Source organism: Manis javanica, chromosome 12 (assembly GCF_040802235.1).
Source record: "Manis javanica isolate MJ-LG chromosome 12, MJ_LKY, whole genome shotgun sequence".
NCBI classification, from domain to species: domain Eukaryota; kingdom Metazoa; phylum Chordata; class Mammalia; order Pholidota; family Manidae; genus Manis; species Manis javanica.
This window is the reverse complement of record NC_133167.1, coordinates 59696728-59713443: the sequence shown is the minus strand read 5'-3', so window position 1 is coordinate 59713443 and position 16716 is coordinate 59696728. Positions and strand designations below refer to the sequence as shown.

The 16716-nt window shown below is 36.3% G+C and overlaps 1 protein-coding gene across 2 annotated transcripts in view; it reads right to left on the bottom strand.

Annotated features, from left to right (window-relative positions):
• The window catches only part of CIRSR (corepressor of RBPJ and splicing regulator), a 77759-nt gene continuing 61043 nt past the window's right edge, over positions 1–16716 (bottom strand). For both annotated transcript variants that reach the window (XM_017675257.3, XM_073218675.1), the window contains 3 exons: positions 3417–3523; positions 2223–2308; positions 1–1033 (listed from right to left, as the gene is read on the bottom strand). In XM_017675257.3, coding sequence (XP_017530746.1) covers positions 382–1033; positions 2223–2308; positions 3417–3523 — 845 coding nt within the window. In that variant the 3' untranslated portion in view covers positions 1–381. The remainder of the gene's footprint in view (positions 1034–2222; positions 2309–3416; positions 3524–16716) is intronic.

The window sequence follows — 16716 nt, the reverse complement described above, 5'->3', positions numbered from 1 at the left end:
TTCAGTGTACCACCATTCTTTTAATGTTTCAGAACAAAGAAAATATCACAGAGTTATGTGGAGTTTTTATCTAGTATAGAGCACAAGAAGCATTTATCAACAGAAAATATTTTTATAGCCCCAAAATAGCTTACTTATGAAATGTTTGCAAAGTTCATTCTTTTAGGACTCATGGAGTTTTGTACTTGATATGACAATTTACAGAGATGGAAAATTTAAAAAGAGCTTTTTATCAGAAAGATAAGAGAATATCATTTGGCCCTTGCTAAAGGTTTTCAATAAGAAAGTGGAGGTATTTTTTATTTCCAGGTAATTGTCACAGATAGTCTTTCTTTATTCTCTCTACTTCTGCTTTGTTCTCTTTGTGTCACTTTGCTATGTTTATCTCCTGAGTTCTCTGTGCATTTTTCCTCCTCTGTATATATCTGTGCCATGGCCTCTGGTGTCATGTTTTCTGCTCCACTCTTCACTGGGGCTTCGTTGTGGCCGTTTTCTTATTTCTCTTTGCTTGTAACTACCACGACTTCTGCTTCGGCTTCTCCTCCTCTCATCCCTGCTCTGGCTCCTACTGCTCCGTGCATGTCTTTCAGATCCTCTCTTTTCTGGGCTATGGTTATGGCTCCTAGACTTTCTGTCAGAATCAGAATGGCTCCATTTGTTATTCTCCCCAGAACTCTCTTGTTTTAAAAACCTAGGCTTTTCCTTTCCTTTTTCCTTATTCCGGTGACTGCTAGGAAGTTCTTCATAAAGTTTTCTCTTCTTAGACTTGTCCTTCACTTCAGAATCATTGTGGTTATTCCATGAACACTTGTTTTTCTTTCTTTTCTTCTTTTGGATTTTTTTTTCTTTGTTATCACTCTCACTGCTGCTTTCTGAAGTCTCGCTGGGGGAAGAAGAGGAGGTGGGGGAGGAAGAGGAGGAGGAGGAAGATGACATGTTTTTATGTTTTTTGTGCTTTCTTCTGTTCTTCTGAAGACTTTTCTTTTTATCTTTTTTCGTTTTCTTTTTCTTCTTCTCAAGTCGATCCAATTTCCTGTTTTGGGGAAAAACAGTAACAGACTATGTAAGAGTAGTCCTTTCAGCAACAAATATAAAATTTGAATAGACAATATATATTTTTAGAAGCTATTAAAGTGGTATTCAAATATAAACACATTCTTTATCAAATGATAAATCATTTTCTTCCTTTTAAATTATTCAAGTCACGTATATGTAAGTTTAAATTAAAAAATTAAATGCATTAAGCCAATTTATTTTCTTCAATGGTAATGCTATTTTAAAGAAATTCTTGCTGAATCAGATTTTGAAATTGTACAGCACTCTAAATAAATGGTCGCCCTGACCTAAAGAAAGGTTTTTGGTATTAGTTGTATCTAATCCTATAAAAACTCAACATATAGCTACAGTCAGATGAAAAACTAATTTTATGTATATATTATCCTTTAGTATGAATATTAATCAACATTATATTATCAAAATTGGAGAGCATTTCTTCAGAAATTCTTAATAGAAATACACTTTCCATTTATACTCTTTTCTGGTTATATGAAATAAAATAATCGTATACTAGTTTTCAAAAATTGTTCAGATTTATAGGTAGGACAATTCTATTAAGGCATTCTGAATTTCTAAAGAATACTTCACATTCTCAGAAGTTTATATGATATACTGATTTACTTTAAAATAATAACGTCTTCACTGTATTCTGTCCAGCCATTCCCGAAACTCCACATACTGAAACATCACGTGAGCTCCCTCTATTGGATTCAGTGGATATTTCTTGGATTCTTTAATCTAGGGCTCGTCTGTTTAATAAAACTCATATTTACTTTAAATTTAAGCACTTTTCAGCATTCTTTGTAAAACCTTATACAAGAGTAATATATAGCCCACAATATTTTCTAAGAATTGTGTGCAAAGATATATATATATATACAAATCTATTATGAAAAATGAAACCTACAAATAAATGTTTCCAAATTAAATGTTCTGAAAAATGCAATGACTCTGAGGTATAATCTGAATATATAATCTTACACTCATTTTCATATTTATTACTGAAAAAAAGACAAAATTGTACTACTATAGCTGAAGAATAAGTAAGTGTGATCCATGGTTCAAGTACCTTCATTAGCTCTTAGGATCAGAGAGTTGAATATGATACCAAGATGAAACATAAGAAAAAAAATGTAGTTGAATTCATCAAATATATTCTTAATTACCTGAGAAGTTTTTGTTTTTGTTTGGTTGTGAGTGACTTTAAAAATTCGACTTCTGGATCTTCTTCACCCTCACTTGCAACATATTCCTGAGTCAACAAAAACATCATTAAATTGCTAGATTGCAGACAACTTAGGTATCAGACATGAAAGGAGACATTTACAAATAAGAAATTTTGTACTTGGGACATATTGTAGGTAAGTATGACATTTTGGACTGGGAGGTGGTGGGGAATTAGAGAATGTTTTGTAGCCTTCTTGCCTAGAAGTATCCTAATGCACTAAGAGGGTATGATGACTGCTTTGCCAGCATTAACGAACTTTCTCAGGGAGAGTACAATAAGGAAACACAGATAAAACATTTATACCATATTTTCTACTCTTTACCTCTTGAGTTTGAATTTAAACACTTGAAGGTTTATATATTTTATTTTTCATTTAATGAAATGTTAAAACCAAGAAAATCATGCACTTTACGGGAAGGTCAAACATCCAAAATTTTAGCCTTTATAATTTCAGTAGTACATTATCAAATACATATTAAATACCTCAAACACTACAAATATGTGATAATATAGGTTACATGAACCATCCCTAGCAATGTTTGAAAAATAATGTGCCTCTTCTCAGAGCAGCACAAGTTTATAGCAGTGGGAGTCTGGGTTTTAGTACAGCTGTCTCTAAATCGCCACATGCCCTTAGGGAAATCACTTAACTTCTCTGGGCTCCAGTTTCCTCATTAAATATAATAAATGGTTTGCATTAGGATATCTACAACCTCTCAAACTCAACCATTTCCTGGATCTGTGTACCGTGCAATAAGTTAAATAAGTGTAAAATATTTTCTATAATTTTTAGGGGTCTGCTTTTATACACTTCTTCCCATTGGTTCTATTTAGTGATGCTTCAGGGATAAGTTACCAGGAAGGAAAAAATAACAATCTTATCACAGTTCACTTAGACATCCACATAAACCCAGAGGGGCAGTTTCATTTATTAAAATATAGGTTTAAAAACAATTTCTCATTTAGGTTAAGATAATAAAGAATCAAAATCAAAATACATTTTAGGCCTTTTCTTAGCTCTATCTTGCTTTCCTATGGATATGTGCATATTGGAAAACATTAAGTAGCAATTCACAAGCAATCACATTTAGATTTATAGACATTTTCAGCTTACTGATAAAAAGATCATTACCTGTGATGGATCATTTGCGGTCAAGTTTCTCCCCAGTACATTTCGTTTCAGTGCAAACCCACTGTTTCTCATCTCCGCTATTAGCTCGGAGGGGTGCATCGATGGCCCTGTTCACAAAAATCACAGTTTGAATGTATCATTTATATCTCTCTACCTTTTTCGGACTCCACAGTAGGAATGCAGTTGAAGCTTTGTTAAGTAAAATCACAGCTAAATCAACTCAATAATCTTCTGCTGAGCAAATAATCAGATATGATTTTCTAAAACAGCAGTCTGCAGATTCAGAATAGAAAATAATTGCATTTTTCTTTACGTGCTAGGGAATTCTCTTCTTATGTAACTTTGTCATATTGAGAAAGATACATTTAGATGTTACCTGCCTGGTAGTTTTTAGTGTAAAACCTATACAAAATGATAAAAAACTGCAATTCAATTTTAATATCCTGTCAGTAAGAATTCAACTTAAAACCTAATTTTAAAGGTACACGAGCAACTTATTATTCTAGTTTCTGAATCAAAGTTCTTTGCTTTTATTTATCAAACAGAAATACTGAATACATTGCCATGTGGTTGCAAGTTATCAAAAAATACACACACATAACACACATGCACACACACACACATTATGGACTGTCAAGTACTTCTGTTAATCTCACACACATACATCCGGAGTTTGAAATTTCTAGTTATTAGTTTGGGGTTGGTGACAAGCAATATTAGGCTGGCTATAGGTGTATACGTGTAGTATTTTTCACAAGCTGTTTCCACTTTTGCAAAATCCCACAATGAAAAACAAGCTTCTTTAGGTCACATAGTATGTACAAAAGATAAACAATATGGACTAGAGAAATAATTAAAGAACATTTTTTAAAAGATCTGTACCTCTTTCTCAAACAATATTAGGTTTACATTAGGTAGGAGACACGCCTCTTTCTTTTGTATATTCTAGTTTCATTTTGTTTTCCCTGTGTAGCAAATGATAACACTTGATGGAAGCTATTTAAAGTTTCTGGCCTAAATCATCTACACTGGCTTAAATGAACTACACTGGGCCATCTATCTGTAATACAAGGAAGAATAAGACAGTTCTTGCCAAGAAGGAATTCATAAGGGAGGCCACAGGGTACAGAAACATTTAGAAACTGATTCTCTGGTTTGCTGATTAAATACCTCACCTATTTTTTTTTCCTTTCACTACTTTGTTGGTCTTTTACCACCTATTGGCACATTTACCTACATGTTACCATGGGAAGCAAAAGGCAGTAAAATTAAAATCTGTTTACTTGTCAATGGCATCTTTCATAAAAAGTTTGGTGGAAAAAGTTCTGGTATAAGTGATTATCTTTTATTGAGTGTATGGGCTTTACCATTCTATGCATATTACTAAAAACAACTGAAAGTTGGCTCTAGGTATTGTGGAGATAACAGTAACAATAAGACTTGCCTATTATTGGAGTATGGGAAGTTATTAGTAATGTGATGCTTTAATTTATGGGGGGAAAAGACTTATTTTGTTGAAAACAAAACAAAACCATCATGAAGTACCACCTTTATTTCACTGATATTAATATTTTTTTTTTTTTTTTTTTTTTTTTTTTTTTTTTTTTTCAGTGGCTGGGGTAACCATTTATTACTGGAGTCATTTCCCTTCTGGTTTCCTGAAACAGTAACTCATTCAGATGGTTATTCCTGCTGTGTGCCGAAGGGGTTACTGAGACAACCAGACTCTGTACACTTGTCTCCTGCCCAGAATCTGTAGGGCTCTTCTAGTCTCCCTGAACTGGAAGACATGGAAATTACTTTCTGCTCCATGGTTGCAGTGCTCCCTTGTGGCCTAGCCCAAGAAGATTGTTTTATGCTGGCTTTATTTTGCATTCAGAAGGTGAAGGCACGGCAGGTCTCCTAACCACTTTGGCTGCAAGAGATGAAAAAGGTCATCAAAGCTTAGCATTTGTCCTGGAAAATTCGCTCTGTAGTAGACTCACTATGCCTTGATCCATGCTGTTTTTCCCTTGGAGGTGGAAAGAAGGCCTTGAATTGATCCCGAAGTCCTGAGTGAGATTAGAGTCACTCTGCTAATTCTCACACATTAGTTTTCCAATTCACTCTAGAATCAAAATGCTACTGTCACTTTCTTCGAAAATCCTCTTCTTAGCTTCATGAAGCCATATGTCTCATTCTTAGTTCCTTGGAACCAATAAGATCAAAAATTTAAATTTTCTTGGCATTGGATTTGTTTTTCAATATTGAACCAACAAGCCATTAATATGCATCAAGACAGTACTTTATTCACTCATTCATTTTTCTTTTTGGAGCTCCTGTTGTGTGCCGGGCCCTGTGCCCAACACTGAAGATAGAGTGGTGAATGAGATAGATGGGGAGACCATCACATAGTGAACAAGGAGAGGGGATTGTGGGATGAAATGAGGTAGAAGAAATAGGAGTCGGATCATGTGAGGCTTTGTAGATTACAGAAGGAGGTTGGATTTTATTCTTCAAGTAATTGGTTGATTTTGAATACTCTTACATGATCCATTTTGCACTTTTTGAAAGATCACGATGGCTTGGTGGGTGGAGAATAGATCACTGGGGTCAAAGATAGCTGAAAGAGGTCCGTTGTGCAGGATATTGAAAATATCCATGAGAAGGGTGACATATCCCATACTATGGTTGTCTGTGTTGGCAGTAGAGATGGCAAAGATATAACCCTGACATATACCCAAGGCCATCTTCAGTATTAATTATTTGGAGGGTCTAGTTAGCCATGGTTTTTAGATTTAGTAATGAGGCTGTTTCTGAATTGATTCCATAAGAATAATTAAAAGAGCTCATTAAAAATACCTATTTCTGGGCTTGATGAGTAGGTTTTCAGTGAAATCGAGGGAAAACTTTTTGTTTTAATTTTCTGAGCAAGGTCAAGAAATAGTTTATATTATTTTTTTTTTTTTTTTTTTTTTTTTTTTGAGAGGGCATCTCTCATATTTATTGATCAAATGGTTGTTAACAACAATAAAATTCAGTATAGGGGGGTCAATGCTCAATGTACAATCATTAATCCATCTCAAGCCTAATTCTCGTCAGTCTCCAATCTTCTGAAGCATAACGAACAAGTTCTTACATGGTGAACGAATTCTTACAGAGTGAATAAATTCTTACATGGTGAACAGTACAAGGGCAGTCATCACAGAAACTTTCGGTTTTGATCATGCAATATGACCTATAAACCATCAGGTCAAATATGAATATTCATTTGATTTTTGTACTTGATTTATATGTTGATCCCACATTTCTCCTATTATTATTATTATTTTTATTTTTAATAAAATGCTGAAGTGGTAGGTAGATGCAAGATAAAGGTAGAAAACATAGTTTAGTGCTGTAAGAAGGCAAATGTAGATGATCAGATGATCAGGTGTGTGCCTATGGACTAAGTATTAATCCAGGCTAGACAAGGGCAGCAAGACATCCACGGATGCAGAAGATTTCTCTCAAAGCAGGGGGGGTGAGGTTCTGAGCCTCACCTCTGTTGATCCCCAAATTCTCACCTGATGGCCCCCCTGCGACTGTGCCTGTCTTAGGTTGTTCCTCCCTTGAGGAATCTTACCCGTCTCTGGCTAACCAGTCATCTTCCGGGGCCATACAGGGAAATGTAAAGTTCGTAAGTGAGAGAGAAGCCATATTGTTTGCAAAGGTTAGCTTTTTACTTCTTTGCAGATTTATGCCCTGTGGCTTCTATGCCCAGCACTTGTCTCGAGGTATCTTTACCACCTGGAGGAATTATGATACTCGGTAAATTCGATATGAGGCACGAATTCTATTTAAAGTTTGTAATTAGGAAGGAAGAAGAAAAGCTATAGATGTAGCATATGAAGGAAACTTGGGAGGATTGATTATTTCTTTGACATATCTTCTTGTATAGTACCTTAAGTATGTATAGGTTTTAAACTACTAACTAATTTGCACACACATATTGACATAATAGGAATACGGTGACATAAACAAAGCAAATCTATAATCACCAGCCATCTCCAGTGAAGCCAAGAAAACCATTTAGGCACCCTAGGCATTTGTGAAAATTTATCTATGATATGATGGATATTTTCCAACTGTACTTGAACCATCAGACAAATTAAAGCAGCCCATTTCTGGGATCTGTTCACATCCCATATGTTCTTTTAACCATAGATAGTCTATAGTCATGAGATTTTGGGGTGCTACAACTTGCACCCCTCCCAACTCCTGGTTGAGTTCCAACAGTACAGATCCAGTCAAATTCGTTGTCTCACTGTATGCACATGCCAGCCTAGACATCTCCCTCCTCCTTCTCATGGCAAGTCCAGGAGATGGTGGGCTGGATGCAGCCACAACCGCAGCATCGTCCGGATCCCTGTGGAGGCTTTTTGATGATCATCCCCCGGCACGAGTCCTCCAGAGAGTGCTGATGCCGGAAGCTCCTCCTCATATCGTATCTTAGTTCATTTTCTGGGTATCCAAGCTAGGCCTTGATCTTCTGCGTAGAAACAAACAGACCCTTTGCCCACAATTTGACATGCCCTCTATACCACTGTGCAGAACTCATTGGAGGTCAGCACACAGTAACTGCTTTTTTTTTTTTTTTTTAATTAAGAGAAAGGAATATTATCAGAAAAGAGTACCTCCATAGCTGATCATCTGACACCCTTTAAGTGATCAACATTAAGGATATTTAAAGCATGCGTTGATCTTTGATTTACCAATAGTTTTATCCTGTTAAGGAGTAATCCCCCTTTTCTTTCTTTCTTTCTTTTTTTTTTTTTAAATTTTTAATCTACACTTACCTGAAGAATACTATGTTTACTATGCTCTCCCCTATATCAGGTCCCCCCTAACAACCACATTACGGTTACTGTCCATCAGCTTAGCAAAATGTTGTAGAGTCACTACTTGTCCTCTCTGTGTTGTGCAGCCCACCCTACCCTTTCTCCCTCCCCCCCATGCATGCTAATCTTAATACCCCCCTTCTTCTTCCCCCCCCTTATCCCTCCCTGCCCACCCATCCTCCCCAGTTCCTTTCTCTTTGGTACCTGTTAGTCCATTTTTGGGTTCTGTAATTCTGCTGCTGTTTTGTTCCTTCAGTTTTTCCTTTGTTCCTATACTCCTCAGATGAGTGAAATCATTTGGTATTTCTCTTTCTCCGCTTGGCTTATTTCACTGAGCATAATACTCTCCAGCTCCATCCATGTTGCTGCAAATGGTTGGATTTTTCCACTTCTTATGGCTGAGTAGTATTCCATTGTGTATATGTACCACATCTTCTTTATCCATTCATCTACAGATGGACATTTAGGTTGCTTCCAATTCTTGGCTATTGTAAATAGTGCTGCGATAAACATAAGAGTGCATCTGTCTTTCTCAAACTTGATTGCTGCGTTCTTAGGGTAAATTCCTAGGAGTGGAATTCCTGGGTCAAATGGTAGGTCTGTTTTGAGCATTTTGATGCACCTCCATACTGCTTTCCACAATGGTTGAACTAATTTACATTCCCACCAGCAGTGTAGGAGGGTTCCCCTTTCTCCACAGCCTCGCCAACATTTGTTGTTGTTTGTCTTTTGGATGGCAGCTATCCTTACTGGTGTGAGGTGATACCTCATTGTAGTTTTAATTTGCATTTCTCTGATAATTAGCGATGTGGAGCATCTTTTCATGTGTCTCTTGGCCATCTGTATTTCTTTTTTGGAGAACTGTCTGTTCAGTTCCTCTGCCCATTTTTTAATTGGGTTATTTGTTTTTTGTTTGTTGAGGCGTGTGAGCTCTTTATATATTCTGGACGTCAAGCCTTTATCAGATCTGTCATTTTCAAATATATTCTCCCATACTGTAGGGTTCCTTTTTGTTCTATTGATGGTGTCTTTCGCTGTACAGAAGCTTTTCAGCTTAATGTAGTCCCACTTGCTCATTTTTGCTGTTGTTTTCCTTGCCCGGGGAGATATGTTCAAGAAGAGATCACTCATGTTTATGTCTAAGAGGTTTTTGCCTATGTTTTTTTCCAAGAGTTTAATGGTTTCGTGACTTACATTCAGGTCTTTGATCCATTTTGAGTTTACCTTTGTATATGGGGTTAGACAATGGTCCAGTTTCATTCTCCTACATGTAGCTGTCCAGTTTTGCCAGCACCATCTGTTGAAGAGACTGTCATTTTGCCATTGTATGTCCATGGCTCCTTTATCAAATATTAATTGACCATATATGTTTGGGTTAATTTCTGGGGTCTCTAATCTGTTCCACTGGTCTGTGGCTCTGTTCTTGTGCCAGTACCAAATTGTCTTGATTACTATGGCTTTGTAGTAGAGCTTGAAGTTGGGGAGTGAGATCCCCCCTACTTTATTCTTCTTTTTCAGGATTGCTTTGGCTATTCGGGGTCTTTGGTGTTTCCATATGAATTTTTGAATTATTTGTTCCAATTCATTGAAGAATGTTGCTGGTAATTTGAGAGGGATTGCATCAAATTTGTATATTGCTTTCGGCAGGATGGCCATTTTGACGATATTAATTCTTCCTAGCCATGAGCATGGGATGAGTTTCCATTTATTAGTGTCCCCTTTAATTTCTCTTAAGAGTGACTTGTAGTTTTCAGAGTATAAGTCTTTCACTTCCTTGGTTAGGTTTATTCCTAGGTATTTTATTCTTTTTGATGCAATGGTGAATGGAATTGTTTTCCTGATTTCTCTTTCTATTGATTCGTTGTTAGTGTATAGGAAAGCTACAGATTTCTGTGTGTTGATTTTGTATCCTGCAACTTTGCTGTATTCCGATATCAGTTCTAGTAGTTTTGGAGTGGAGTCTTTAGGGTTTTTTATGTACAGTATCATATCATCTGCAAATAGTGACAGTTTAACTTCTTCTTTACCAATCTGGATTCCTTGTATTTCTTTGTTTTGTCTGATTGCCGTGGCTAGGACCTCCAGTACTATGTTAAATAACAGTGGGGAGAGTGGGCATCCCTGTCTGGTTCCCGATCTCAGTGGAAATGCTTTCAGCTTCTCGCTGTTCAGTATAATGCTGGCTGTGGGTTTATCATATATGGCCTTTATTATGTTGAGGTACTTGCCCTCTATTCCCATTTTGCTGAGAGTTTTTATCATGAATGGATGTTGAATTTTGTCAAATGCTTTTTCAGCATCTATGGAGATGATCATGTGGTTTTTGTCTTTCTTTTTGTTGATGTGGTGGATGATGTTGATGGATTTTCGAATGTTGTACCATCCTTGCATCCCTGGGATGAACCCCACTTGGTCATGGTGTATGATCCTTTTGATATACTGTTGAATTCTGTTTGCTAATATTTTATTGAGTATTTTTGCATCTACGTTCATCAGGGATATTGGTCTGTAATTTTCTTTTTTGGTGGGGTCTTTGCCTGGTTTTGGTATTAGGGTGATGTTGGCTTCATAGAATGAGTTTGGGAGTATTCCCTCTTCTTCTATTTTGTGGAACACTTTAAGGAGAATGGGTATTATGTCTTCTCTGTGTGTCTGATAAAATTCCGAGGTAAATCCGTCCGGCCCCGGGGTTTTGTTCTTGGGTAGTTTTTTGATTACTGTTTCAATTTCTTTGCTTGTAATTGGTTTGTTTAACTTTTGTGTTTCTTCCTTGGTCAGTCTTGGGAGGTTGTATTTTTCTAGGAAGTTGTCCATTTCTTCTAGGTTTTCCAGCTTGTTGGCATATAGGTTTTCATAGTAGTCTTTAATAATTCTTTGTATTTCTGTGGAGTCTGTCGTGATTTTTCCATTCTCATTTCTGATTATGTTGATTTGTGTTGACTCTCTTTTTCTCTTAATAAGTTGGGCTAGAGGCTTATCTATTTTGTTTATTTTCTCAAAGAACCAGCTCTTGGTTTCGTTGATTTTTGCTATTGTTTTATTCTTCTCAATTTTGTTTATTTCTTCTCTGATCTTTATTATGTCCCTCCTTCTGCTGACTTTAGGCCTCATTTGTTCTTCTTTTTCCAGTTTTAATAATTGTGATGTTAGACTATTCATTTGGGATTGTTCTTCCTTCTTCAAGTGTGCCTGGATTGCTATATACTTTCCTCTTAAGACTGCTTTCGCTGCATCCCACAGAAGTTGGGGCTTAGTGTTGTTGTTGTCATTTGTTTCTATATATTCCTTGATCTCTATTTTGATTTGTTCATTGATCCATTGATTATTTAGTAGCATGTTGTTAAGCCTCCATGTGTTTGTGAGCCTTTTTGTTTTCTTTGTAGAATTTATTTCTACTTTCATACCTTTGTGGTCTGAAAAATTGGTTGGTAGAATTTCAATATTGTGGAATTTACTGAGGCTCTTTTTGTGAGCTAGTATGTGGTCTATTCTAGAGAATGTTCCATGTGCACTTGAGAAGAATGTATATCCTGTTGCTTTTGGATGTAAAGTTCTATAGATGTCTATTAGGTCCATCTGTTCTAGTGTGTTGTTCAGTGCCTGTGTGTCTTTACTTATTTTCTGCCCGGTGGATCTATCCTTTGGGGTGAGTGGTGTGTTGAAGTCTCCTACAATGAATGCATTGCAGTCTATTTCCCTCTTTAGTTCTGTTAGTATTTGCTTCACATATGCTGGTGCTCCTGTATTGGGTGCATATATATTTAGAATGGTTATATCCTCTTGTTGGACTAAGCCCTTTATCATTATGTAGTGGCCTTCTTTATCTCTTGTTACTTTCTTTGTTTTGAAGTCTATTTTGTCTGATATTAGTACTGCAACCCCTGCTTTCTTCTCACTGTTGTTTGCCTGAAATATGTTTTTCCATCCCTTGACTTTTAGTCTATGCTTATCTTTGGGTTTAAGGTGAGTTTCTTGTAAGCAGCATATAGATGGGTCTTGCTTTTTTATCCATTCTATTACTCTATGTCTTTTGATTGGTGCATTAAGTCCATTTACATTTAGGGTGACTATTGAAAGATATGTACTTATTGCCATTGCAGGCTTTAGATTCGTGGTTACCAAAGGTTCAAGGTTAGCTTCTTTAGTATCTTACTGCCTAACTTAGCTCGCTTATTGAGCTGTTATATACACTGTCTGGAGAGTCTTTTCTTCTCTCCCTTCTTATTCCTCCTCCTCCCTTCTTCATATGTTGTGTGTTTTGTTCTGTGCTCTTTTTAGGGGTGCTCCCATCTAGAGCAGTCCCTGTAGGATGCCCTGTAGAGGTGGTTTGTGGGAAGCAAATTCCCTCAGCTTTTGCTTGTCTGGGAATTGTTTGATCCCACCATCATATTTAAATGATAGTCGTGCTGGATACAGTATCCTTGGTTCAAGGCCCTTCTGTTTCATTGCATTAAGTATATCATGCCATTCTCTTCTGGCCTGTAGGGTTTCTGTTGAGAAGTCTGATGTTAGCCTGATTGGTTTTCCTTTATAGGTGACCTTTTTCTCTCTAGCTGCCTTTAAAACTCTTTCCTTGTCCTTGATCCTTGCCATTTTAATTATTATGTGTCTTGGTGTTGTCCTCCTTGGATCCTTTCTGTTGGGGGTTCTGTATAATTCCATGGTCTGTTCGATTATTTCCTCCCCCAGTTTGGGGAAGTTTTCAGCAATTATTTCTTCAAAGACCCTTTCTATCCCTTTTCCTCTTTCTTCCTCTTCTGGTATCCCTATAATACGAATGTTTTTCCTTTTGTATTGGTCACATATTTCTCTTAGTGTTGTTTCATTCCTGGAGATCCTTTTATCTCTCTCTATGTCAGCTTCTATACGTTCCTGTTCTCTGGCTTCTATTCCTTCAATGGCCTCTTGCATCTTATCCATTCTGCTTATAAATCCTTCCAGGGATTGTTTCACTTCTGTGATCTCTTTCCTGACATCTGTGATCTCCTTCCGGACTTCATCCCACTGCTCTTGCATTTTTCTCTGCATCTCATCCCACTGCTCTTGCATTTTTCTCTGCATCTCATCCCATTGCTCTTGCATTTTTTTCTGCATCTCTGTCAACATGTTCATGATTTTTATTTTGAATTCTTTTTCAGGAGGACTAGTTAGGTCTGTCTCCTTCTCAGGTGTTGTCTCTGTGATCTTTGTCTGCCTGTAGTTTTGCCTTTTCATGGTGATAGAGATAGTCTGCAGAGCTGGTACAAGTGACCGCTGGAAGAGCTTCCCTTCTTGTTGGTTTGTAGCCTTTTCCTGGGAGAATAGCGACCTCTAGTGGCTTGTGCTGGGCAGCTGTGCGCAGACAGGGCTTCTGCTTCCTGCCCAGTTGCTTTGGGGTTTATCTCCACTGTTGCTGTGGGCTTGGCCTGGCTGGGGCTGTTCCTCCAAAATGGTGGAGCCCCCCTTCACAAGGCGCTGGGTTCTTGCAGGTGTGGATGTGGTCTGGATGTTGTCCTGTGTCCTGTGGTCTCTATTTTAGGAAGATTTTTCTTTGTTATATTTTCATAGCTCTATGTGTTTTTGGGAGGAGATTTCCACTGCTCTACTCACGCCGCCATCTTGGCTCCCTCCCCCTTAATATTTTAACAATATAAAATTTTTGTTTTTTCTTTTGTATACTATGGATGACTTTACTGACCTTTTAATTATTCAGTTTGGGATAATATTGATAATAAAACCTTTAAAAATTCAATTTTAAATCTTAATACTGCTTGCTTCTACATGGCATAAAAGTGCTAATACAATTAATAGTTTTAAATTAATTATAGAATGTTCACTTTGGTGGTTCTCAAATTTCACATGGAATAAAATTTCAACTTCTATGAAGCAGAAAGTGTCTTTTCTGAAGTGTCAAAACCACATTTCCTTGTCAGCAACATTTTTAGATGTCAAATTAATTCAGCAAGCAAACATGGTAAGAATTAGGAAAAAAGCCATTCAGGTAACATTCAAAAAGGTTGGCCATGATGACGAGCGGTTACTAATTTCACCAGTTTTTCATCAAAAGATGGGTGATTTTAATAAGGTGTTTTAGAAAACATGCTTTTTACATTTTCATTATAGTATTTCCAACTACTTCAAGAAAATGATCTTTCCCCAGCCTGACAGAGATTTTAGATTATTAAACAAACATTACTCGTCTAGCATTTGTATTTCTCTATAAACTTCAACCAAACTCTGTATAATACACATACTTAGCATATACTTCCAACATTCTAAGACTAAATACAGTGCTTAGTGAAGTGCATGACAAAGAGTACTCAATAAATAGTAAAATTATTATTTTTGCCAACAGCTATAAAATTTTTATGACTGTTTTATATTATCCTTAATTTAAAAAATGCTCTTGGTAGTAACATTTCTCAAAATTCAGTCTTATTTGAATATTTTTGTATTTCTATCATCAAAAGTTCTTGATTTAGAAGATATGACAAGTTTAATTAAGGTTGTTCAGCACGAAATCTTTATACTTTGTTATTGTGACAGTGGCTAAGTAAAGTTAAATTGACAGAAATAATTCCAGCTCTCTGACAACTCAAAATTTACTTGATATATTATACAGATACTGAAAAATCAAACTTTACAAATATATTCAAAAGCAAGATAACTACTTTTATATATGGTATCTTAATGTAAATTATAGCTGGAGCTGGGGCTCAGGAATGTTTGGTTTGCTCTTAATTAAATTTGCTGTGGCAGAATAATTCCAGAGAATTAAGAAAAAAAGGCACTTATTTGAACATACAGATTTGTGACAGCTCCTTTCTAGCTCAAAATTTCAGCCAGGCTGGGTTAAGCCTTCTTAGATTAAAAACCAATGTTCCAACTTAGAAACACAGGTCCACTGAAGAATCTGTTTTCAGCATTCATTAATTTTGTAAACTTTCTTTGCTGTGATTTGGGTAAGCATCAAAATACTGATCGTGAGTATGGTATACACTTCTCTGTCCTGATTAGACCCAGGCTATCTTCCACTAGAAAAATACCAAGAAGTCACTGTCTCAGGAAAAAAAAAATTCCCAGAAGGCAAATACATTGTACAAAATTATGTCTATAGGGTTTAAGTCCACTCATTAAGAGCATTCATTTTTATAGCATTAAGCAAAAGTGATGGAAAGTAAAAATGTTCTGTAGTAAAATAGGTATTTTACTAGAGAATAAGACAGGACACCAAAAGTTCTGGCTATGACAAAGGCCATATTACTGACTTCACAATTAGAGTCACAAATAGCAGTCCCAGGGAAATCCCACAAATGGCCCAGGAGGAAGACTAATGCTCAAAGCAAAGACACGTGAGTATCACTGCTGGCATGAGGTCCACCGCTCTTCCAAAGCAGGTATGTATCTTTCATGCAAAGTTCATCATGCCTTTCAAATGAAGCATTACCTTCTATAACATATGGTATTCCGTGGAAGACGTGAGGGCACTGAGTTGTGGGTTAGGTAAGGCTATATTAGAAAGGCCTTTCCTTCCTTCCTTCCCCCAAATTTAAACACATTAATTTATTTTATAGGATGATACTGTAAATTGCTATTCCTAAAGTTAATATAGTTTTGTTTGCTATTACAGCAGTGATCAATTCTTTTTCCTTCTCATTTTATGTGTGTATATATATTTTAATTTAACTTTATGGAAAATTTCAAAGCTAATAATGAAATGAACCTTATGTACCCATCACCCAACTTCAAGAACTATTTTAATTTTGCCCTTCTTGTTTTATCTATCCTCTTTCTTTTTTGATAGGGTATTTTAAGTAAAATCTCAAATATCACTTTGGTATATAAATCACTAATAAGTAAGGATTATTTCTTTTCTTTTTTTTTTCATTTTCAAAAATAAACTTTACTTTTTGCAGTTGTTTCCAGTTCCCAGAGGAAGGTTACTGAGCAGGAAGTCCAAAGATTTGCCCCCACACATGTACAGCCTCCCCAGCTGTCAACATCCTGCATTACAAAGATACATTTGTTGGATTGATGAAGCTTTGTTGGCACATCATTATCACCCAAAGTACACAGTTTACATCAGGATTCACTGTTATTATTGTACACTTTGTGGACTTTGACAAATGGATGACATATATCCACCACTATAAGGACTATTTCTTTTTTTTTTTTAGATAATTATTTTTTATTGAAGGGTAGTTGACACACAGTATTACATTAGTTTCGGGTGTACAACACAGTGATTCAACATTTATACACATGATAATTCTAGGTACCAGCTATCACCATACCAAGACAACAATATTTTGACTATATTCCTTATGCTATACATTATATCCCGGTTACTTATTTATTTTACAATTGGAAGTGTGTACTTTTTTTTTGTTGTTGTTGTTGTTGTGAGGGTATCTCTTCTATTTATTGATCAAATGGTTGTTAACAACAATAAAATTCTGTAT